The sequence below is a fragment of the Bos mutus genome, chromosome 1, assembly GCF_027580195.1.
Source record: "Bos mutus isolate GX-2022 chromosome 1, NWIPB_WYAK_1.1, whole genome shotgun sequence".
Classification (NCBI taxonomy): Eukaryota; Metazoa; Chordata; class Mammalia; order Artiodactyla; family Bovidae; genus Bos; species Bos mutus.
This window is the reverse complement of record NC_091617.1, coordinates 32856767-32883691: the sequence shown is the minus strand read 5'-3', so window position 1 is coordinate 32883691 and position 26925 is coordinate 32856767. Positions and strand designations below refer to the sequence as shown.

At 35.6% G+C, this 26925-nt stretch overlaps 1 protein-coding gene across 2 annotated transcripts in view; it reads right to left on the bottom strand.

Moving 5' to 3' along the window:
- Positions 1-26925, bottom strand: part of CADM2 (cell adhesion molecule 2) — a 1271679-nt gene that overhangs the window by 153270 nt on the left and 1091484 nt on the right. For both annotated transcript variants that reach the window (XM_070367837.1, XM_070367845.1), the window contains exon 5: positions 9928-10098. In XM_070367837.1, the coding sequence (XP_070223938.1) occupies positions 9928-10098 (171 nt within the window). The remainder of the gene's footprint in view (positions 1-9927; positions 10099-26925) is intronic.

Genomic DNA, 26925 nt, shown 5'->3' with positions numbered 1-26925 from the left:
ACCTATGAATTTGTTATGTTTTTAAATTATGGAATCTCTACTCACAAATATATACATTCTTCTTCACTGGGCTTTAATAACATAAGAAATGTTAATTCTATTAATAATATAAATTTTACAGTAACACTTTGAATTTCTGCACTTAGATCACTTAAAATATCTGGTGATCCAATTACTTTTAACATTTTGGTATTGCAGGAACTAAATAAAACATTCCCATTACATATATAAAAAATTAACTCATGACCAGCATATGCCGGTAATACATTACTATAGGTGATATACTAAATGAATGCATTTTCCCTGAAAAAGTTGAAAAATAGGGGTTGTATATTAGGCCAATTTTAATAATATAATTAAATGTATTTTTTTCTGAGTGACACACATACACACACATAGATCGTTTCATGATTCTAGCATGTACATGTTTTATGAGCTTTGTGAAATATTTTGGGCTCTATTAAACATACTTCCAAAGCAGCTTCATGCATAAATTGGCATTTTGTTAATCAAAATAACTTTACTTTATGTGGAAAATTTAACCTAAAGATAATTTTCATTTCACCTTTGACAGTTCTCCATTTATAGCTGTGCTTCTGTACTATAGAAAATTTGTGGTAGATAAGATAATTAGAAAACCAACATTTTACAGATTAAGATGCCAGATGAGTGAGAGATGTTACTTTAAAATGCAACTTGTAACATTCACCTTTATGTCTAATGAACTTATATAGCCTGAAACATTTAATCAAGCACTCTCTATAATAAATAGAAATGTAGTGGAAGCATAATTGATACAACTAACATGGAACAACTTAAACAGTTCTGGGTTAAAGGTATATATAGGTTTGTGTAGGAAGGATTGAGTTGGTGGGAATTAATTACTTTGCAAATGAAAAAGGACAAAGGCCGAAGTCTACACTTAATGAAGAATCTCTGCCTACATTTGAAAACATTTCTATTCTGTGTCATGTATATCTACGGTGGAAATGAAGTTGAGTTCATGCTGCATGCATGCTAAGTCACTTCAGTCATGTCTGACTCTTTACAACCCCATGAACTGTAGCCCACCAGGTTCCTCTGTCCATGGTCTTTTCCAGACAAGAATACCGGAGTAGGTTGCCATGCTCTCCTCAGAAATAAAGTTACAAACAAAAAATAATCAAAGCTTCCAAGCTCATCTGTATTCAATCTCTCCTACTATAAACAGGGTTTTATTTTTTATTCTATTTTATTTAAACAAGTAGAATCAAAGTAGAACTGATCAAGTACAAGAGATGGTCCCAGAAAATAGTAGATATATACAGTCAAGACTTCAGCTCCTCTAGGAACAAAGTAATTCTCTCTAAAAGACCAAAATAAGACAGGAAACTCTTTAGAAATACAAATTTTTAATATAACATGTTAAAAAGAAAAAGGATTAATTGTATTATTTATTTGCATGTTAACTAGAATGGAAATAAAAGCCTCAAGAAGGTAAAGATCAGGACTGTAATTTGACCATTTAACTCCTTACATTATTATGGAAATGAATCCAGGAGCTTTTTGGCTATTAAAAGTACATAATGGGTTTCTTATTTTTACTCATTAACCTAATTGATCTCATTTAAACACACAATTTCAACACTGAATCTTCCTGAGTCAGCCCTCCCTCCCTCCCTCCCTCCCTTCCTCTCTCTTTCCCTTACTAGGTTTCTCACAGATTCTCACACTGAATTTGTTTAGGCACACATGCAGGAGGTCTTCTATAACCTAAACTATGTTCTGTTTTAAAAGTCGATGCCTGTGTATGTGTGAATAGTTACTTCTTGTATAGGCAAATCATGGCACTGTTCCACAATAAAAATTTTAAACAAATATTATTGATAGCATAAGATTTCATGGCTCAATGCTTATGTATATTTATACCGTACAACACATATACACATAACATTTAAAACCTGGGCTCTTATTTATCCATATTGGCAGTTCAGTGTCACAGTACTAAAATGTTTTCTCAAAACACTCATTCTGAAATATTCTACTAATCTGTCTCTTGTGTTTTCATTTTCAATAACAGTTGATTTTTACATAATTGTGTCAATATTACACACAGAAAATGAATGTTTAGTTATTTTCTTATTTTCTGTGCTTTTACATAGTTCTTTCTGTTAGTGGAGAGAACATATTCTTACTGAGAATTAAACAAAATATGACTCATACAGTCTATTCATCTAAAAATCAAATCAGAAAAATAAAATATTATTGTTTTAAAGGGATTGTATAAAATAGTAAGATGAATTGGAATTTCCATTTTAAAAAGAGTGACTTTTTCCACTGCTCAGGTGTAACACATGCTATTACCTATTATTTGAAATTTGAAAGCACTTGTGGTACACAGTGAAAAGTTCATATTTTCTTAAATTTCAAGTTTAAATTCTTTTCCATCATATGACATTAAAATCTAAGATTAATATTTTATAAAGCAATGAATGTTGCTGTGACATATTTTATAGGCTGAGTCCTACTAAACTGTATGTCATAGTGTTACAGAATTAAAACCTTTAGCTCTAGGAACATAATTCCTCGTCCAATGTGTTCTCATTTTGCTTCTTAGCACTATGTGTTAAATACTTATGTCTTATTTCTCATCAAACTTACCTTTCCACAATAACAGAATTTTTATTTCAGGTGTATTCATAACTTCCCAAGTGATGAATATATACCTACTCTTGTCAGTTGCCACAGAAAACAATGGCATCTCTTCTGCTCTAGGATTCCAAAAGCTGTTCCTCTATTCAGGCCAGTCTTTGCAATTAGTCATAATTAGGAACATTGTAAAATTTATGGAATTTCTAAATTTATGTCCCACAAAGTCTAGACTCATCACCTTTTTACTTTTCCAATTCTTCTTTCTATTTTCCCCCACTTGCATCCACAGAATTTCCACATCATGCATACTGCACATGTGGACTTAAGTCGAGTCATGACCTGTTGCCTCTGGAAGTATTTGCTGAGATCCTTTAATCACTATTCATAGTTGTTTAGGAAGACCACACCCAATTTGATCAGTTTGCTTTAATTTTGATACAAACTGGTATTAAATGTCCCTCTTCACTTTTCATTCTTCATTTCATCCCTGAGGAACGTTCTGCATCCCTAGAGGAACATTCAGTATTATCATCAGTTAGTTTTAATTAACTTCACATACTTGAATGATAGTATGTGAGATGCTAGAAAAAATAATTTAAATAGATCTGGCCTCTGCCTTCTAACCATTTACATATTAAACCATGACAGATGAGTTTTTATTTTTAACTGGCCATCAACTATAATATTTGTCATGTAAAACTTAATAAAAATTAGACAATGCAATTGTGTTCCTCCATGAAGATGAAGTTTGCTTAATAGTGCACACTGAAATGTGATAATTTATGTAATAATTCCATTTTGGACCCCCAAGAAAGTGAAAAGGACTGTGGAAGCTAACAACTGGTATCTTACAACTACCTGGAATAATCTCAACAGTCATAAACAATTCTCTAGAATCTAAACAATAATCAGATAAAGTCACTCAATGCTTGGGTGGTAGAAAAAGAAAAGACAAGTTTATTCTATGACCAGCTCTAAAAGAGGACAGAGACTAATATGTTTAGCAATTATAGAAATTAGCATGATTAACCACATGTCTTTATAATAGCAGGTCTAGTTCTGCTTTAATATTTGTGCTTTGTAGGTAAAAATTATGAGCATACACATTACTGAATTGTCCCCAATCCTGACAGAATCTAATTCAGAACCCTCTTTAGAATATTTAAAGTGTTTTCTGCTCACTCGTGTCTGAATCTTTGCAACCCCATGAACTGTAGCCCAACAAGCTCATCTGACCATGGAATTCTCTAGGCAAGAGTTCTGGATGAAATGGGTTGCCATTTCCTTCTTGAGGTTATATTCTTAACTCAGGGATCAAACCTAGGTCTCTTGCATTGCAGGCAGATTCTTTACCATCTGAACCACCAGGGAAATCCTCAGAATATTTAGAACAAACCTAACAACCTAATTTCTCTACAAATCTCTCCTAACTCTTTCTTATATACAACCAAAGATTCAAATTGTCTCCTGTATGATTTTGCTAGAGTGTTGGTAGGTTTCTGGTGATCTCTGGCTGGTAATCTTTAACATTCTTTATGACAATTTTTATTATTTTTGTTTTAATATGTGTTGAAAATTGCAGCTAGCCTAATAATCACAAATATTTTTAAACAGTCTTATTTAGCTTTGTATAAAGGTGAAAATAAAATTTAAATTAAATACTGATGATCAGGGTATTCTTGATATACTGAATACATAACATTTCATATTTTGAATGATATATAGATTAAGTAAGAAGACATAGAAAAATGAAGGAGCTAGAGAATGAATGCTAATGTTTCCCCAAAGTTCCATACAGTCAGCAAAAATAAGACTGGGAGCTGACTGTGGCTCAGATCATGAACTCTTTATTACAAAATTCAGACTTAAAGAGAAGAAAGTAGAGAACACCACTAGACGATTCAGATATGACCTAAATAAAATCCCTTATGTTCATAGACAGAGAGCCTGAAGAACTATGTTCGGAGGTTCGTGACATTGTACAGGAGGCAGCGATCAAGACCATCCCCAAGAAAAAGAAACACAAAAAGGCAAAATGGTCAGTTTTAATTCCAGTCCCAAAGAAAGGCAATGCCAGAGAATGTTTAAACAACTGCACAATTGCACTCATCTCACACACTAACAAAAATGCTCAAAATTCTCCAAGCCAGGCTTCAATAGTACATGAACCATGAACTTTCAGATGTTCAAGCTGGATTTAGAAAAGGCAGAGGAACCAGAGATTAAATTGCCAACATCCATTGGATCATAGAAAAATCACAATAATTCCAGAAAAAATATCTATTTCTGCTTTATCGACTACGCCAAAGCCTTTGACTGTGTGTATCACAACAAACTACGAAAAACTCCTAAAGAGATGCGAATACCAGACCACCTAACCTGTCTCCTGAGAAATCTGTATGCAGGTCAAGAAGCAACAGTTAGAACTGGCCATGGCACAACAGACTGGTTCCAAATCAGGAAAGGAATACATCCAGGCTGTATATTGTCACCTTCCTTATTTAACTTCTATGCAGAGTACATCATGAGAAATGCTGGGCTGGCAGAAGCACAAGCTGGAATCAAGATTGCTGGGAGAAATATCAATAACTCTAGATATGCAGATGACAGCATGCTTATGGCAGAAAATGAAGAAGAACTAAAGAGCCTCTTGATGAAAGTGGAAGAGGAGAGTGAAAATGTTGGCTTAAAACTCAACATTCAGAAAACTAAGATCATGGCATCCAGTCCCATCACCATGGCAAATAGATGGGGAAATAATGGAAACTAAATGAGAGAATTTAATTATTGTGGTTCCAAAATCCCTGCAGATGATGATTGCAGCCATGAAATTAAAAGACACTTGGTCTTTAGAAGAAAAGATATGATCAACCTAGATAGCATATTAAAAAGCAGAGACTACTTTACAAAGTTTAATCTGGTCAAAGCTATTGGTTTGCCAGTAGTCATGTATGGATGTCAAAGTTGGACTGTAAAGAAAGTTGATTGCCAAAGAATTGATGCTTTTGAACTATGGCGTTGGAGAAGACTCTTGAGAGTCCCTTGGACTGCAAGGAGATCCAACCAGTCCATCCTAAAGGAATTTGGTCCTGAATACTCATTGGAAGGACTGATGCTGAAGCTGAACTCCAATACTTTGGCCACCTGTTGGGAAGAACTGACTCATTTGAAAAGACCTTGATGCTGGGAAAGATTGAAGGCGGGAGGAGAAGGGGACAACAGAGGATGAGATGACTGGATGGCATCACCTACTCAATGGACATGAGTTTGAGTAAGCTCCGGTAGTTGGTGATGGACAGGGAAATCTGGTGTGCTGCAGTCCATGGAGTCACAAAGAGTTGGACAAGACTGAGCAACGGAACTGAAATGAACTGAAAGTTTACATGTGGAAACCTAATGCCCAATGTGATGTTATTAGAAGGTAAAGACTTTGGATGCTCATGACTTGGATTAGCATCCTTACAAAAGAGATCCCAGAGATTCTTCTGCCATGTGCCTAATAGAAAATGGTCGACTATGAGACAAGGTCAGGGTCCTCACCAGACACTGAATGTGCCTTGTCCTTGATCTTCAATTTTTGATCCTCAGGATTATGGGAAATAAATATCTATTTCTTATAAACCACTCAGACAATAGCATTTTTTTTTTTTACAACAGCCTGAACCAACTAAGAAAAAAGAGAATTGATATTTATCTAAGGCTTACTGAATGCCATTAACTTCAGTTGTATAGCTTGGTCCTAACAAATATTCTCTAATTTATAATCAAAGCTCAAGCACTTTCAGTAATTGTCACAAGGTCTCACTGAAAATAAATGTTGAAATTTGGAAATAAGTTCAATTTGGGCTCTAAAATATGCTTTTCTTCAAATCCACTTCAATGAGAACAGGAAGAAAATTAATGAAACTAATATTATTCAAAGTAGTCATAAATTTTTAATAAGTTAATAACTTTTAAGCTCAACATTCAGAAAACTAAGATCATGGCATCTGGTCTCATCACTTCATGGGAAATAGATGGAGAAACAGTGGAAACAGTGTCAGACTTTATTTTTGGGGGCTCCAAAATCATTGCAGATGGTGATTGAAGCCATGAAATTAAAAGACGCTTACTCTTTGGGAGGAAAGTTATGACCAACCTAGATAGCATATTCAAAAGCAGAGACATTACTTTGCCAATAAAGTCTGTCTAGTCAAGGCTATGGTTTTTCCAGTAGTCATGTATGGATGTGAGAGTTGGACTGTGAAGAAAGCTGAGCGCCAAAGAATTGATGGTTTTGAACTGTGGTGTTGGAGAAGACTCTTGAGAGTCCCTTGGACTGCAAGGAGATCTAACCAGTCCATCCTGAAGGAGATCAGTCCTGGGTGTTCTTTGGAAGGAATGATGCTGAAGCTGAAACTCCAATACTTTGGCCACCTCATGAGAAGAGTTGACTCATTGAAAGAGTCCCTGATGCTGGGAGGGATTGGGGCCAGGAGGAAAAGGGGATGACAGAGGATGAGATGGCTGCATGGCATCACTGACTCGATGGACATGAGTTTGGGTGAACTCCGGGAGTTGGTGATGGACAGGGAGGCCTGGCATGCTGTGATTCATGGGGTTGCAAAGAGTTGGATACGACTGAGTGACTGAACTGAACTGAACTGAAACTAAGAATAAATAAAATAATATGAGCGATAATTAAAAATAATGATCTGATTGATATTTTCTCTGTTACAAATTAAAAAACATCTCATCCTCCTGATACTTCTCTGATTTTTTCTCATGATACTCTCTACTTTACTCTCTAGTCTGGTCTCACTGATATCCTTGCTATTTCTAGAGACATAAAAACAACTCACACGTCCCTATATCAGGACATTTGTACTTGCCCTTCTCTGTTAATTTTATGTATATGTATTTATTTAAAATTTAAACATACTAATTCAGTTAAAATATTTTATTTAAATATATTTATGTATATATTATATATAAATAAAATTTATATATCTTATATATTCACATAAATATTTCTAATACTATATTAAATCATGTATTAATACTATATAATATTATACTGTAGTATTCAATGATATAATTTGATATTATATTATATGTTACAAATTATATATTTATATATAAATGCATTATATATATGTTATGTACTAATACAAACACACATTTGCTGTCCTTGACTTCCATTCTAATTGCACTCATCACTTTCCTGCTTTGTTTTTTCCCTCACACTTAATACATATCATTCTATATGTTGTATTTATTTTGCTTTTCCTTCACTTCTACCTAGAACAGATGCTGTAAGGGAACTGGAATTTGTTGCTGTGTGTGATCATGGTGATTTTGACACTTGGAGACAATCTCAACTTGTTTTGTTAAAGTTATACTTTTTTGATCACCTCTGTAACCCCAGTGCCCCAAAGAACACCTGTTTCATAGTAGGTACTTGATATATTCTTTTTTTTTTTAATCTTTTTATTTTGTATTGGGGTATAGCCAATTAACAACAATGTGATAGTTCCAGGTGAACAGCGAAGGGACTCAGCCATACATATACATGTATTGATTCTCCCCCAAACTCCCCTCCCATCCATAATATTGAGCAGAGTTCCATGTGCTATACAGTAGGTCCTTGTTGGTTATCTATTTTAAATACAGCAGTGTGTACATGTTTATACCAGTTTCCCTAACTATGCCCCCTTCCTTGCCTCCTGGCAACCATAATTTCATTCTCAAAGTCTGTGAGTCTGTTTCTGTTTTATAAAGAAGTTCATTTGTATCATTTCTTTTTAAAGTCTACATAGAAGGGAAGTCATATGATATTTCTCGATCTCTGACTTACTTCACTCAGTATGACTATCTCTAGGTCTATCCACGTTGCTGCAAATGGTATTATTTCATTTTTAATGGCTTAGGAATATTCTATTGTATGTATGTACCACATCTTCTTTATCCATTCCTTTATTAGAGAACACGAAGAATTTTAAAAAGGAAGATAGTAGTCTCTCCCTACCATGAGATGAAGCCTATATCCACAAGTCCTAAATCTAGTTGATTATCAGTATCCACCAGGGGAATTAAAGAATAAGATAAGTTTGATAATAATGAGAAGTTTAGCTTGCTGTAGAAATGATAAAGCATTCAGGAGTTCAGAAGTGAGAAGGATCCCTGTAGGTTGATAAAGTTAGGGACAGTCTGACAAGAGAGAATTTGAGTGACCCTTGAAGGGTGACCAGGAATGACAAATAGATTGCCTGCATAGTGCAGAACACAGAAGGTGGTGGATATATTCTTATTGAATAAATAAACAAAAACAAAATATGGGACATAGAAGACTAGTACCTAGACAACATTTAAGATTTAATGTAATTTCATACCACACACACACAAACACACACAAATCCTAAACTAAAACTATAATTTATCACAGATAAAAAACTCCATAAAAAATCTCTAATATTAGAAAAAATCAAGTAGTAGGATTCAGAAACATAATTATTTGTGCTATACTTTTCAACTTTGTTATATATTTCAATTCATTCCTCTTCGTTTTAATAAATATTTATAGATCACTTGCTGTATTCCAAGGATATTGCTAACTACCAAAGTGGCATGATCATAAGTTGATCATTTGCTAGTTGTGTGAACTTGGCCAAGTGATTCAATCACTATAATCTTCAGTGATTTTATTCATAAACTGAGTAAAGAGAGTAGTGACTGTTCATCAGGCTGTTATGCTGATGCCCTAACGTAAGATAACACACGTTAAGATAAGGCCAGCAAAGCATTTCAGTACTGCCCAGGCTCACCAGAGTCATCCAATTTATGTTCTTATCACTTGTGAACAATAATTATGTTGTTTAAAAAAACATAATAGATACGTCCCTGTGTTCATAAAGACTTAGTATATTTTTAAAAATAGAAAAAAATGTCCTATTTTAAAAGAACAGATGTGAAGTCATATTTGCATATAATAATGTTACATTTAGAAAGTTCATCAAGGCTTTCTCAGATTTTCACCTCTCATTGATTGCCAAATTTCTGATCTTCCTGGTCAACATTTGGAAGAAAACTAGGAGTGTTAACCTTTTGATATATCCTTTCTTTTTCTACTTTGTCAAGAATGGGCAAGAACTCCTTTCCTTTGAGTGTGATTAATATTACGGAGGTTAGTTTTACCTCATTTGGCTGTAGCTTTTGCTGCACACTTGCTGTAATTTCCAGGTAATTTTAAAATAATTTTAAATGCAGATGCGGAGACTTGCCACCACGATAGAGAGTTATGGAATAGCATTTACTTACAGTGTATTTCTAGCACCTGCATGGCCACCTGAGGAGTGGCATTGAGAGATTCATGGTCTACTCTGCAGATGACCGCCACGCCATCATCACTTCTGTCCACTCGGAAATCCAGTGTGCTGCTGACTGTGAACGTCTTGCGATTTGCATCCTCTTCCTTTAAATATTTTACATCTGAAAATAAAATATAAAACTTAAAATTCTGTGAAATTCTCTTTGAAATGTAACAGATCTCGTTTACTCAAGACACCACCGGAAGTGCTTTCTGCTTATCTTTATCCAATTATAAAAAGCAAATATTTGTTAGTTTGACATTTAACCCATTTCAAGTAAACAGAATTAAAACTAATTCAGTTATGTATTTTAAAAGTTAAATGCAGAAATAAAAAGGCAAGACATAGCCCCCTTTTAAATATTCCATTAGAAAAATCAGGCCATTTTACAATATTAGTCTCTTTTCTTTAGATTTAGATCTTATTAAAAGATAATCTTTTTTTTCTGAACCATGTATTTGAGCTATGATTAACATGAACAATGTGAGGTCAACATAATTGCTATAAAATACCTAAGATGAGAAAGTTGTCATCTTTGGTAGAGAAGGAGGACAGTCATGCGAACATTTTGAATATTCAAATATCTATCTCTCTCTATATATATTTGCAATGAAATTTCTGTTGAGATAAATGGTTTTCACTTAGCTGAAGAATTTGTTTCAGCCTGAATGAGAACACTTCCCTCAAGATGTGAATTCACATATCAGTATTTAAACTTATTGTGCACTGATTCAGATTCAACACTAAATGGTGCACTTAGGGATTATTTGTTCTCTATGGAAAAGAGATTTAATAATATTTTCATTTAATTTGAAATTTCTCAAATCTAAAGTAGCTGATAAGAAGAGGGTAATTTTAATGGATTAGAAATCAAAATGATAGTCTAAGGTTAAAATATCATTTTAACAAGATCTTAAATACAGTTGAGGGAGAAAGCTGTTCCAATTTCTTAGTGTTTCAATTCAAATGAACAATGATATTTTTAGGAAAAGAGTTCTTTTGCATAAAATATTTGATTCTAGCATGTATTAAATATTTTAAAGCTATTTAAAAATATATCAATGATAACAAATTAACATAAATTCAGCTTTTCTATTGTCGTGCTCTATGCAAAGACTTGACTTGAAAAGGATATTGAATTTTATGTATTTGACAGGAAGATATTTGTATGGTCCATTGAGTTTTACTTTTTTCCAGAGAAGAATGTTTTTATCTTATTGATTTTAAAAAATAAAGTAAAATTAATAAAGGATGCATTCAGTCACTCAGTCGTGTCTGACTCTTTGAAACCCCATGGACTGTAGCCTGCCAGGCTCCATTGCCCATGTGGATTCTCCAGGTAAGAGTAATGGAGTGGGTTGCCATTCCCTCCTCCAGGGGATCTTCCCAACACAGGGATGGGACCTAGGTCTCCCGTACTGCAGGCGGGTTCTTTACTGTCTGAGCCACCAGGGAAGCCATAATAAAGGATAAGCCTAGGTAAACATCACATGTCTTGTTTGGAAAATATCTGTTTATGATTTTGTGGTAAAATTTTTACCACAAAAAGTTTTATGAGATTTCGGCAGTTTTTCAGAGTAAGAATTTCCAACGTTTGGAAAGGGAAGAAAGATCATAGTATCTCAACTCTATTTTTTAACTATAAATTAATCATATAGGGTATAAGGCTTTCTATCAACATGTTTACTATGAAATATCTCATTTTTGTTAACCAAAGTCATTTCTGAGGTTTTTTCATTTGAAAATTAGATTAAACTTCAGTTAAAAAATTTTAGAGTGAAAGATGAAACAATCTTCTTTTAGTCAAAATGTGTCAAGATAATACAGATGTATTATAGTTCTTTGGTATATTAAAAAAAATGAGGCTCTCTTACTTTTCAGTGTCTCATAAATTTATACAAAATGTTGCCACATTTTTATATTTTGTATCCTTGCCTATAAATCTATGCCAATGTTTTCTTGTTGAAAGCTCCAAGCAGTAGAAATTTAAGAAAATTTAGATCTCTTGACAAAATACTTATATAATTATGTTACACAAAATGTAAGAAATTATTCCAAAATATTGCTTATATTCTTTAATTTTAATAACAGCTGCATTTTAAGAACCCACACATCTGCTTCCTTCAGCTATTTTCTTCACAAAAATATCATTGTATGTAATATTAATTGGACACATAAAATCTGATAGCAATTGTATATAACATAAAATATTAATGAGCATCATTCAAGCAGAATAAGTAAAAGTATAATTTGTTGCTTTTAATATTAGCTTATGTGACATCTTATAGGGTTATTAGAAGGCATAAGATTAACAGGAAAAAGTACTGAGAAGAGCTAGTTGTCATATCTTTGCCCATATTTCTGCTGACATCCTCCTCACCAAACAGGAAATAGCACTTACAATTTATTTTCATTTTGCTTCCTAGCTTTATAAAGTAACTGATGTATTACATAGTTACAGAATTAATAGAAATTTCTTTATATGGCATAGTTAATCTGGTGATTCCATATATATTCTTGTTTCATGTTCTGTATTGTTTTAGAAAGTTTTTATTTTTTTCTTCTTTGGCAAGTCACAGCATTACTTCATCACTTTGTGATCTAAAACAGTGTTTCTCAAAAATGGCATGTGCAGCTGAATCATATTTGAATCTTGTTAAAACACAGATTCTGATTCAATAGCGGTGAGGTAGAGTCTAAAAGTCTGTTGTTGGCCAACAGAATTATTTTCAAGAGCAAGGGTATAATCAATGCATCATCACTGTAGGTGATATGACCAAAGGTGAGTGAATACTGGAACTAACTTTACTCACTTTTCTCCCTCTCTTTTTATTGCCACTCTTTGTAAGCTTAACGTTCTTTCACTATTTCAACATATATTTCTCCTTTTCATTTACATTTTTGAAGATAGCCATGTCATGTATTATATAATGTGTTGGTTCAATGGCCAGTGAAGCAAAGGGCAAACACTAAACACAGGAATTTGTAGGATTGCTTTCCATTATATCCTTGAAGTCACCCTTCTATCTTTTTCCAAAGGAGATTATGGACATATGAGCACTTGCTCTCAAGTAATCATAAATGTGATTGCTTTTGGTTGCTGGTGATTGTGTAACTCAGTAGGATCCCATGGGGCCTGGGGAGGTGAGGCGGCAAGTCTTCCTCAGTCACTTCCGACTCTGTGCGACCCCGTAGATGGCAGCCCACCAGGCTCCCCCGTCCCTGGGATTCTCCAGGCAAGAATACTGGAGTGGGTTGCCATTTCCTTCTCCAATGCATGAAAGTGAAAAGTCAAAGTGAAGTCGCTCAGTCGTGTCTGCCTCCTAGCGACCCGCCTCCTAGCGACCCCGTGGACTGCAGCCCACCAGGCTCCTCCATCCATGGGATTTTCCAGGCAAGAGTACTGGAGTGGGTTGCCATTACCTTCTCCTTCTGAAGTACCTAGATAACAGTATTTGATGCAAATTTTCTGAATTTTTTTGCAGATGTAAACTCCTACCCCACTCAACCAAATGGAAGACGTTAACCATTTGATGACCCAGAGCACATCAGTCAGTTCAGTTCAGTGGTTCAGTCATGTCCAACTCTTTGCAACCATGGACTACAGCACACCAGGCTTCCCTGCCCATCACCAACTCCCAGAGCTTGCTCAAACTCATGTTCATCAAGTCAGTGATGCCATCCAACCATCTCATCCTCAGTCATCCCCTTCTCCTCCTGCCTTCAATTTTTCCTAGAATCAGGGTCTTTTCTGATTTCCTAGAATCAGGATCTTTTCTGTCAGCCCTTCACATCAGATGGCCTAAGTATTGGAACTTCAGCTTCAGTCCTTCCAATGAATATTCAGGATTGATTTCCTTTAGAGATTGACTAGTTAGATCTCCTTGCAGTTCAAGGGACTCTCAAGAGTCTTCTCCAACATCACCATTCAGGAGTACATAAGGACTGACATTTGCTGAATCCTGGGGGAGCTTGAGGCTTTCTAGAACATGAGTCATCTCATGTCCTTGCATGACCATGCAATAAACATTTCTCTGCTCCAGACTCTGACATTTCCATTTGTTTGGCCTCGGTGTGTGCCACTGTTGAGCACAGGAACTTAACAGTTGCAAATTGTCTCATTATACTACTGTGTTTATACTGCATGCTTTAGAAATCTGCTATAAAAAACTGTTTTTAAATATCTGCCTGAAAATTCCTCACGGATGCTTCTCAATGAAAGTTATTTTCTTGAAACTTTCATGGTGAAGTCTATAGATTTTCTATCAATATTTATAGTATGTATCTGTATCAGAGAGCTGGATCATAAAGAAAGCTGAGTGCCAAAGAATTGATGTTTTTGAATTGTAATGCTGGAGAAGACTCTTAAGAATCATTTGAACTATATGGGGATCAAACCTGTCAATACTAAAGGAAATCAACCCTGAATATTTGAAACTTGAAACTAACACAACATTGTAAATCAGCTATATTTAAATACAAATTTAAAAATTAAATAAATATAAAACCTGAGTCAAGTTATCTAGGGAATGAAACAAAAGGCCATCTGGACATTTTTACATTCAAATCTCTTTAAAAATCAGATCTCAGGAGATATCTCTAGATCCATTTTTTCCCCCCAGATTTATAATATTAGGTTTCATGCATGCTAAGTCACTTCAGTTGTGTCTGACTCTTTGTGACCCTATGGACCTTGACCTCCCAGGCTCCTCTGTCCCTGAGATTCTTTAGGCAAGAATATTGGAGGGGGTTGCCATGCTCTCCTCCAGGAGATCTTCCTGATCCAGAGATGGAACCCATGTCTCCTGCATGGACAGGTGGGTTCTTTACCACCAGCACAACTTGGGAAGCCCGATTAGGTTACCTGCCTCTGTATCTGGAGCTTCTGGCCACCTTTGTACTAGACTTTTAGAAGGAATATCCTTCTAACGTGAAGTTTCTTCAGATGTTACTTTGCCTCCACAGTGGTTCCAATCACCCTGAGCGTTGTAATCTGAACTTTTGTGATGTATTTCCTTTCTGCTCTTTAGTGACTTTGATTCCCCTTAAACAGATCCAGAACAAAATAATCCCATTTTTATAAAAGGAAATCTTGTCCTGAACCCTAGGTTAGCCCTTTCTTTCAGACCTGCACCTGAAGAGGACCAATTTCCTTTTAAATGATTGCAAAGCCAATAAGCCACACTTGGAACAAGGTTGGGATTTAAATACAGTTCTGTCTTATTGCCAATACTAGAAGGATCATACCTTCTCATAACTGGGATAAAGCTCTTGGAATTTTGTAATATATTTTGTGAGTTCTCCTCAACTATTTGGGCTTTAAATTTTTTGGTCATCAGCAAAGTTGTAAGATCTCAGTGTATACCCCAAATTTCTATGCTTATGTAGAATATGAACTCTGCTATTATTTTCAGAGTCTGTGTTTGTAGGTGATTTTTGAAGAATAAAATAACAGTTTCAACAAGAAGTTTCAATAAATTTATTCTGAATCCATACACTGTTACTAATGGTGCTTTAAATGACACCAGTGTTAGTAAGCTGAAAGAAGGTCTTCTTGCCGTACAGGAGAGACAATGTGAATGTTAAATAAGTTAACTTGTTATTATTGCCAAAAACTTGGAGTGACCATATTGGACAAATGGGTATGTTATATAATTCTTGTTTAAAAGAAGCTGTATAGATCCAAATTTATAAAAGTGAACGCATCATTTTTAGAAGGCATTCAACTCTTTCATCACTTAAAAAAATGACATAAAGTAACTATGCCTAGTTAACTCAGTCAGTAACGTAGATGCATATTTTAGAACTAATTTGTCTTGAAGGGATTATTGGTACTTTTTCTTTTCTTATGGCTTAAGTGTACAACAGGATTTTTTTTTTTACAGACCATCTTTTATTTTTCTTTTTTTTACTATTCAAGGTAAGCATTTGGTTTTATATCTGCTTCAAATTTTCTCCAGACCAAAAATACTGAGGCCATGTCTTATATAGTAAAACTTTAAAGTCTGGCAACCACTTTCATTTGTTCACTGGAGAAGACCTCAAAACAAACTCTTGAAGCAAATTTCAGTAATGCCTATGAGTATTCCTTAATACTAGAGAAGGCAATGGCAACCCACTCTAGTATTCTTGCCTGGAGAATCCCATGGACAGAGGAACATGACAGGCTACAGTCTATGGGGTCGAAAGAGTCAGATACAACTGAGCAACTAAACTACTACTATTAAAATTCACATTGAGAAGGAAATGGCAACCCACTCCAGTATTCTTGCCTGGAGAAGTCCATGGACAGAGGAGCCTGGTGTGCTGCAGTCCATGGGGTCACAGAGAGTCAGACATGACTAAGTCACTAACACGCACAGATACACACACTACACACACACACACACACACACTCCTTCATACAACTCCAATTAGAATGCATCAAACTTTTACAAATCCCTTTTGCAATAGTCTACTTTTATAAGAAGGTGCCACTCATAATCCTGGTTTGTAAAGCTGTGGCTCTATCATTTACTAGCAATGCAAAATGTTTGTTTCACTTGACAAGGAATTTTATTGAAGCTCAGTTCTTGTTAATAGATTTCAAAAGCTCAGATGAGCAAAATGATATTTACAGAGGACTGATGAAGGGGGCATAATTTATTTATCTAAATATTCTAAAATTGCTTTAACTTTATTCACATGAGTCAAATATTACAGTCTATCAAATTCCTCTTAAATGTTACCCCACAGGTATATATTCAGAGGTGCTATAAGGACCCACTCTGTGATATTTATTGTATATAACTTGGTGGTGGTTTAGTCGCTAAGTCATGTCCGACTCTTGCGATCCCATGGACTGTAGCCTTCCAGTCTCCTATGTCCATGGGATTTTCCAGGCAAGAGTACTGGAGTGGGTTGCCATTTCCTTCTCCAGGGGATTTCTGGACCCAATGGATTCCTGCATTGCAGGTAGATTCTTTACTGACTGAACTTATTGTCAAATTATTTCAATATATAGACTTTTGTCTAAAACATATGAACTCAGAGAGAAATTCTCTTGACTCTTGGAACCATGAAATGTCAGATCTCTTATACAAATGATTTGTGAACATAGTACTTAATTCATCATGTCTCTCTTTTTGTACCATTTAAGTGTACTAGTTAAAGCTTGTGATTCACCATTGGCAAATGTGAAAATGTGAAAACCTTTATAACAAGATTGCTTATTGATTTCACTTTAGGTTTCATCTTATTTTTCTGCAATAATTTAGCGGTTGTATCATATTCATGTATCAATTCATTCATATTACCTTTTATGTTATCAGTATATTTTGTGTTTATGCAAATCCTTCTATAACATGAGGTATGAGTCACTTTCCCTCAAAAACATTGGATATAGTTAATCATTGCTTGAAGGCTCAGAAAATTTAAATATTTGAATAGAAAATTTCTATTAAGATTACTTTAGAACATCACTAAGAAGAATACTGCTCCATTTAGAAGAATTATCAGGAAGGAGAGTTATCTTCTCTTTAAATTTTTGTTTAATTTTTATTTTTAAAGTTTTTTTGATGTATAACATTTTTTTAAAGTCTTTATTGAATCTATTACAATATCGCTTCTGGTTTGTTTTATTTTTTATTTCTTTTTGCTTTTCTGCCTGTGGGATCTTAGCTCCCTATGCTATGCTGTGCTATGCTAAGTCACTTCAGTCGTGTCCGACTCTGTGCGACCCCATAGATGGCAGCCCACCAGGCTCCCCTGTCCCTGGGATTCTCCAGGCAAGAACACTGGAGTGGGTTGCCATTTCCTTCTCCAATGCATGAAAGTGAAAAGTGAAAGTGAAGTCGCTCAGTCGTGTCCGACTCTTAGAGACCCCATGGATTGCAGCCTAACGGGCTCCTCCATCCATGGGATTTTCTAAGCAAGAGTACTGGAGTGGGGTGCCATTGCTTAGGTCCCTACCAGGTGTCAAATCTGTACCCCCTGCACTGATAGGTAAAATCCTTACCACTGAATCTCCAAGGAAATCCCCAGAGTCATCTCCCTTGAAGATTATTGAGGTATATAGTCTTAGATCACTTTCCCCCAAGTGATTGCTTATTTCTACATTTAATTCTATATTTATATTTATTTAATTCTCTATTTAGTGGTGTGCACCTTACAAGAATACCAAGAACTGGTTTGCTCAGTCCAGGAAAGCATTCAGTAGAGGAGTCACCTCCTTTAAAGTTCTTAAACACTTTAATAACATGAGAGCAATTTAACCTAAATGACTCACTTATTCTCCATATAAAAACCTTGCGCTCATATCATATGTTAGACGACATGCTAGATTTTGCATGTGAAACCTTAAAGAAAGAAATCCCAGTCTGTTGAGAAAGACAGATACATAGCTATTGCCAACATCCGCTGGATCATCGAAAAAGCAAGAGAGTTCTAGAAAAACATCTATTTCTGCTTTACTGACTATGCCAAAGCCTTTGACTGTGTGGATCACAATAAACTGTGGAAAATTCTGAAAGAGATGGGAATACCAGGCCACCTGACCTCCCTCTTGAGAAATCTGTATGCAGGTCAGGAAGCAACAGTTAGAACTGGACATGGAACAACAGACTGGTTCCAAATAGGAAAAGGAGTACGTCAAGGCTGTCTATTGTCACCCTGCTTATTTAACTTATATGCAGAGTACATCATGAGAAATGCTGGACTGGAAGAAGCTCAAGCTGGAATCAAGATTGCCAGGAGAAATATCAATAACCTCAGATATGCAAATGACACCACCCTTATGGCAGAAAGTGAAGAGTAACTAAAAAGCCTTCTGATGAAAGTGAAAGTGGAGAGTGAAAAAGTTGGCTTAAAGCTCAACATTCAGAAAATGAAGATCATGGCATCTGGTCCCATCACTTCATGGGAAATAGATGAGGAAACAGTGGAAACAGTGTCAGACTTTATTTTTCTGGGCTCCAAAATCACTGCAGATGGTGACTGCAGCCATGAAATTAAAAGATGCTTACTCCTTGGAAGGAAAGTTATGACCAACGTAACTAGCATATTCAAAAGCAGAGACATTACTTTGCCAACAAAGGTTCGTCTAGTCAAGGCTATGGTTTTTCCTGTGGTCATGTATGGATGTGAGAGTTGGACTGCGAAGAAGGCTGAGCGCTGAAGAATTGATGCTTTTAAACTGTGGTGTTGGAGAGGACTCTTGAGAGTCGTTCGGACTGCAAGGAGATCCAACCAGTCCATTCTGAAGGAGATCAGCCCTGGGATTTCTTTGGAAGGAATGATGCTAAAGCTGAAACTCCAGTACTTTGGCCACCTCATGCGAAGAGTTGACTCATTGGAAAAGACTCTGATGCTGGGAGGGATTGGGGGCAGGAGGAGAAGGGGATGACAGAGGATGAGATGTCTGGATGGCATCACTGACTCAATGGACGTGAGTCTCGGTGAACTCCGGGAGTTGGTGATGGACAGGGAGGCCTGGCGTGCTGCGATTCATGGGGTTGCAAAGAGTCGGACACGACTGAGCGACTGAACTGAACTGAACTGAAAGAACTTTTAGTGTGTTCAAAATACCAAAGAAAGTAACAGTTTAAAGATTCATAATAATCAGATATACTCCCTGATCTTCACCCTATCAGATACCTCTTTTGAAAAAAGTATAGTAGATAGACTATTTTAGAAAAAATGGCTACTTAGGAAATTAGTTCTTAATTGTGACTGCCCAAGAGACAGATTAGCTGGTTCTCGAGAAAATCTTAATTTTACTAGCACATTTTTTGAATATCCAGTAGCAATATGAATATTACTTATTGTTTCTGTACCAGTAATGTAATGAGCTGAAAATCAGAGTTTGCCATTTTAGCATAGTTTCCTGTTTTTGACTTACCTGCCTTGTTCACGAGCTTTGAGGTATTAATATACTCAGCATAACTTGTGGAACTAATCTTGTGCACTTTAGGCTTAGTTTATACCCTATCAAGTGTTCACAAATAAAATCTCAGAATAAGGTAGGGTACAGAGAAATAGAAACCTTTTTTTTATATTTTATCCCAGAGCACAATTTTTTATTAGAGACTCCTTAATATTTTGTATTTATCAGAATCATAGTAATTAAATCTAAAAGTTATATCAACATGTGAAAATAAATCTGTAGCCCTCTATAGTGTCTGTACTTGGTGAATTTGACTTCATAATATTTGCCATAATCATATTTTTGATTTGTAATGATAAATCCCTCTCCAATGTAATTTCTTTTGTAGATATTCCTTACCTAGAAGTTGCCATACTCTATAGCCTAATTAAATTAGGTGTGATTAAACCTGAAGACATATCTAACCCCCCGTTAGATGTAATTAAACCTGAAGAGGTACCTGACTCCCAGGTGCATAATATCCAAGGTAGAAAGTATGAAACTTTACTCCCAAACAGAACCAATGTAGTTAACTAGCTTGTTTCAGAATCTCTCTCATGTATCTCATTGTGGTTTAAAACCCTGAAGAGTTCAAAGAAATTGAAGTAAAAACACATACTTGAGTACACAGGTATACAAACACAGGCACACATATATACCACAGCTAATTTCAGGGAAGCCATGATTTAGCCGATCTAATGAGAGAATATGATTAATGATGTACAGAAAATGTGAGCAAAATAGAGGAAAAAGGAGAGAGCAGTGTGTTCTTACAGACCAAAGAAACTAAGTCACTATGAAGCCAGTCAATCAGTGAACTATTTATATATCTAAGGAATAACCTTTATGGTAATAAATAGGTTCCCTTGTGTTCCTTTCACTTGACAATGGCCAGAAAAACCTTATAATAACCTCTTTCTCTTGAGAGTAGGTTGAGTGACTCTCAGGGCCATTAAACAAAAGTTTAGACATGAAAAGTCAACTATCACTTGTAACCTCTTCTAAGAAAAGATTTTATATTTTGTGCACTATATCCTTAGGCTGACTCAAAATATAATACCATCTGACTGAAAAATGTTATAAAAATGATTGCCCAATTCTAAGCCTGATGCCTTAAGGTAGGCACTATAATTGCATAGATTATAATGTCTTTCTTTCTATTGAAGATTGAAGGATTTCTCTTATTTTCTATTAACATAGTGTTTTAATGCAGGCCCAAAAGATGATAAAAGATGGGAGAAATATTTTTAAAAGCCCATGAACTAAAGTAAACTCTATAAGAAAATTTTTAAAAATCTATCCATTGAAGTCAATTCTATAAGTAGCAGTTAAGTATGACTCCTTTGAAACACTTATGTAATTTTCTGGCTATCAAAAATTCAGTTTATGAGATCTTGTAGCATCCAGAAACTGTAACATACTCCTTATCAACCTATTTTGAAAATGAGTCATTTGCATCAGTAAAACATCTGTAATGTGACATCACCCTTCTGAATACAAGTTTCTCTCTACTTACTGTCTACTACCATTGATTATTTTTATCTTGTTTTCTGAGAAACACGCTATTTTTAAATTCTACCTACACACTGGAACATTCGTAAGGGTCAATACAACTCATGTATTCATAAATAAAGTACTATTTTTCATTTACTCTTCTTTTATTCTATAGTTACTGTTCAGTCACTAAGTTGTGTCTGACTCTTTTCGACCACATGGACAGCAGGATTCTAGGCTCCTCTGTCCTCCACTGTCTCCCAGAGTTTGCTTGATTCATGTCCACTGAGTCAGTGATGTTATCCAATCATCTCATTCTCTGTCCCTCCCCCCTTCTCCTTTTGACTTCCATCTTTCCCAGCATCAGAGCCTTTTCCAATGTATTGGCTCTTCACATCAGGTGGCCGAAGTATTGGAGCTGAAGCTCCAATTCAAAAGCATCAGTTCTTTGACCCTCAGCCTTCTTTTTGGTCCAACTCTCACATCCATAAGTGACTACTAGAAAAACCATAGCTTTGACTATATGAGCCTTTGTCAGCAAAGTAATGTCTCCACTTTTTAATTGAGATTTGTCATAGTTTTTCTTTCGAGGAGCAAGGGTCTTTTACTTTCATGGCTGCAGTTACCAACTGCAGTGATTTTGGAGCCCAAGAAAATAAAATCTTTCACTGCTTCCACTTTTCCCCCTTCTATTTGCCATGAAGAGATGTGACTGCATGCCATAATCTTAGTTTTTTGTATGTTGAGTTTCAAGCCAGCTTTTCATTCTCCTTTTTCACCCTCATCAAGAGGCTCTTTAGTTCCTCTTCACTTTCTGCCATTAGAGTGATATCATCTGCATATCTGAGTTTGTTGGTGTTTCTCCCAGCAATCTTGATTTTTATTTGCAATTCATCCAGCCTGGCATTTCACATAATGAACTCTGCATATAAATTAAATAAGCAGGATGGCAATGTACAACCTTGCCGTACTCCTTTCAGTTGTTCAATGTGCGGTTCTGTTGCTTCTTGACCTGCATACAGGTTTTTCAGGAGAAAGATAAGGTGGTCTGGTATTACTATCTCTGAGAATTTTTCAGTTGGTTGTGATCCACACAGTCAAAGGCATTAGCTTAGTCAATGAAGTAGAAGTAGATATTTTTCTGGAACTTCCTTGCTTTCTCCATGATCCATTGGATGTTGGCAATTAAATATCTGGTTCCTCTGCCTTTTCTAAATCTACCTTATACATCTCGAAGTTCTCATTTCACGTACTGTTGAAACCTAGCTTGAAGGATTTTGACCATTACCTTACTAGCTTGTGAAATGAGCGCAACTATATGGTAGTTTGAGTATTCTTTGGGATTGAAATGAATTTTTCCAAATTTGCTGACATATTGAGTGCAGCACTTTAACTGTATCATCTTTTAGGATTTTAAATAGCTCAGCTGGAATTCTGTCCCCTTCACTAGCGTTGGTATTAATGCTTCCTAAGGCCCATTTGACTCACACTCGAGAATGTCCATTATTCTTTGTTGTTTGGTACTCAGTTGCGTCCAACTCTTTGTGAGCCCATGGACTGCAGCATGCCAGACTTCCCTGTCCTTCATATTCCCTGGAGTTTGCTCAGACTGATGTTCATTGAGTCAATGATGCCATCCAACCATCTCATCCACTGTTGCTCCCTTGTCCCCCTGCCCTCAATCTTTCCTGGAATCAGAATCGTTTCCAATGAGATAGCTCTTTGCATCAGGTGGCCAAAGTATTGGAACTTCAACTTCAGCATCAGGCCTTCCAATGAATATACATGGTTGATTTTCTTTAGGATTGACTGGTTTGATTTCCTTGCTGTCCAAGGGACTCTCAAGAGCTTCTCCAGCACCACAGTTTGAAAGCATTGATTCTTCAGTGCTCAGCCTTCTTTATGGTCCAACTATCACATCTATGCATGACTATTGGAAAAATCATAGCTTTGACTATATTGACCTTTGCCAGCAAAATGATGTGTGTGCTTTTGTATGCTGTCTGATCAAAGAATTAAATAATCATTTTTAGAAAGATTTGATTCATAAATTTCATAAAATATCTTCCTGGGTCCCCAGAAGATCATTTGCTAAAGCTGATGGTAATGAGACCATCTCTCCTTATATGGCACAGAAATCATAAGAAACTGCATTTTCATGAAAAATCTAAAGCTCTTGAATGGGAGAGGCATCTTTCTTAGCACATGAAGAAATCATAAAGTATCTTTTAAGAAGAACCTGAGGAGATTGTGAACAGTGATTAAGTCTCTCCAATAGCAGATGTGAGCTAAAAAGTTAGTAGATCTGAATATTTATGTTATTATAGTATCTCAACATTGCTTGTTGGCTGATAATTCATTGATGAGTGAGAGTTGCACTTTCTTTAACACAAGTTAAAAATAGTGACTAAAAGGATTAATAAGCAATAAAACAGTTTTTTATATTGATATAATTCTCCTTCTTAACAATAAGTGAAATCCAGTCAAAGATATCATTATATACACACTGGAACTTCTCTTTCCATTCCCAGAACAACATATACCAGCACTGAATTTCTGTTGCTATTTTATTTAAAATAACTTCTGACATTAAAACTCACAGAATTATTAATCTAAACTATTTTTCCAATGTGAGTATGAATAAATTTTTACACTTAATCATGTTCATCCTCTTAAAGTTATTATACTGTATAATCTTAAAATAAATAAGCAATCAAACAAAATTAAAACACCATTTAAATAAAAGTATTATTTCTCTACATTTCAAAAACATAGGTAAAATAACATTTCCTTTCAGCCTAGCAGAGTAACAAGGCTGGATTTACTTCTTACCTGGAAAAAACAAGTTTCCAAGATATTGAACATCATAATAATGGACTGTTACCCCAGGAAGATGGAAAACAAATGAAATGAACCTTAAAATTTGTCTCTGCTTAATGCCTTGAGAGATTTTCTAGGCAATGAAGTGTGGAGGGAAAACTATGTATAACCTGGCAGCCTCCCTGAGTTATACTGATAGAGCTGGGTGTCTAAGAAGCCCAGAGGGCTAAAGGTTACAGGGTTGTGTGCTCACTCACTCAGTCATGTCTGACTTTTTGTGACCCCATGGGTTGTAATTTAGCAGGCTCCTCTGTCCATGGGATTTTCCAGGCAAGACAACCAGAGTGGGTTGTCACTCCTTGGGAAGCCTCTAAGAATTTACAGGACAGAATATCCAAAAGGAAAGAGCTACATGAAGAGATGACTCCAGATGTCTGCTGTGTCCCTCACAGTATTTGGCAAAGTAATTATTGATCAGTGTATCTGTGTGAGGAAAGCATTTGAAGGTAGGACAAGAACTATCAGAAAAAATTAGAGGAAATGGTACATGATGGTTACAAAGGACAGAGAAATATTGCCTGTTCTAACTAACATGATTAAAAAAAAAAAAAAAAAAAAAAACTTCGTACCTGGAGCACTCAGAAGATTTTTGGAAGAAATTATGCTGGAGCTCCAGTACTTTGGCCACGTAATGTGAAGTGCCAACGCATTGGAAAAGACTCTGATGCTGGGAAAGATTGAAGGCATGAGGAGAAAGGGGTGACAGAGGATGAAATGGTTGGATGGCATCATCAACTCAATGGATGTGAGTTTGCACAAACTCCAGGAAATAGTGAAAAACAGGGTATCTTGGTGTGCTGCGGTGCTTGGGGTCACAAAGAGTTAGACACAACTTAGCAATTGAACAACAACAATGGGATTTAAGTAATTACTACAATAAAAGCTGCTCTGTCCCTCCTAAGAAATTTAAAGGATCCTCTGAAAGGGCTTCCCTGGTGGTTCAGACAGTAAAGAACTCACCTGCAATGCAGGAGACCTGGGTTCTATCCCTGGGTCAGGAAGATCCCTTGGAGAAGGGAATGGGTACCCACTCTAGTATTTTTGCTTGGAGAATTCCATGGACAGAGGAGCCTAGCAGGCTAGCAGGTTACGAAGAGGGGGATATGACTGAGCAACTAACACATTCACTTCTGAAAGCATTAAATTCCTTCTAAGTTACTTAACCAGAACAAAACTTAAGAATTCTTATAGAATTAGAAGAATATTCAGTACCAGAAAGGTGAACATTTCAATGTCCCTAATCCAGTCAGAAACAAATCTGCATTCAAAGAAGCAGGAAAATATTATCTATAATGAGATCAGTCAATCTCTTGAAACTGACCTAGAAATAATATAGCTGAGAGAAGTAAAAGACAAGGGCATTGAAAATGTAAAAGCTCTCAAATTACATATAAAACCTAAAAATATAAAATTTATGGAAATAATCCTTTCTGATCTTGGATTAGGCAAAAACATCTTACATATAATACCAAAGCATGATTCATAAAAGTAAAAAAAAAAAAATAATACAACTTAGAATTTGAACTTCATGAAGTAGTACAACCACTTTGAAAAATAGTTTGGAAATGCCTTTAAAAATTAAACATGTGTCTACTGTATGACACAGCCATTCTACTCCTAGAATTTTACCCAAGAGAAGTAAAAGTAGAACTATATACAAATACTTAAATCTAAATGTTCATAGCAGCTTTATTGCAATGGCCCCAAATTGTAAACAACCTAAATGTCTATACCAGATAAACGGATAAACAAACTGTAATACAGATGCATACAATAGAATACCTATCAGTTACACACAAAAGCTTTTTTATGTGCAATATGGATGAATCTCAGAATATTTATCCTGAGAGAAATAAATCAAAGAAGAGGGTATACTGTATGACTTGATTTATATAAAATTCTAGAGAACGTAATCTATAATCGCATAAAGTAGAAGAGTGGTTTCCTGGAAGTGAGATGAGGTGGGGGGGAATGGTGGACAAAGAAGATCAGCAGGAAGGAATTATTAATGTGTATGAACAAACTTTTGTAGATGAGGAATGTGTTCACTATCTTGATCATGGGGAAAATATACTAAAATGTACACTTAAAATATGTGTGGATTGCTTTTTGTCAATTATGTCTCAATAGTTGCTTTTAAAAAGCAAGAAACTTTATAAAGGAAAATTTTCTCAAAGATTGTTGGTTATCATTTGCTTTCATTAGCCATTCACACTTAGATGAAACAACTGTTTTATCTCTTTCCGTAAAGATGTCTTATGTTTCTCATTGTATCTTGAGAGAATCTTGAGCTAATATATTCAACAGCATTTAGAAAACCCCAAATTGTATGTACACACACATGCCTCACTTACAGGTATTACAAATGCTATTTCTTTTTCTGATTTAATATGGGGTCCAGAATGACCCAGATTTAAATGGTAAGGACACTTTCAAAGTGGTAAATTTAAACAAACAAACAAAACTCAAAAATTAATTGATCTATGGAAACAGTGACAGACTTTATTTTCTTGGGCTCCAAAATCACTGCAGGTGGTGACTGCAGCCATGAAATTAAAAGATGCTTGCTCCTTGGAAGAAAAGTTATGACCAACCTAGACAGCATATTAAAAAGCAGAGATATTACTGTGCTGACAAAGGTCCATCTAGTCAAGGCTATGGTTTTTCCAGTAG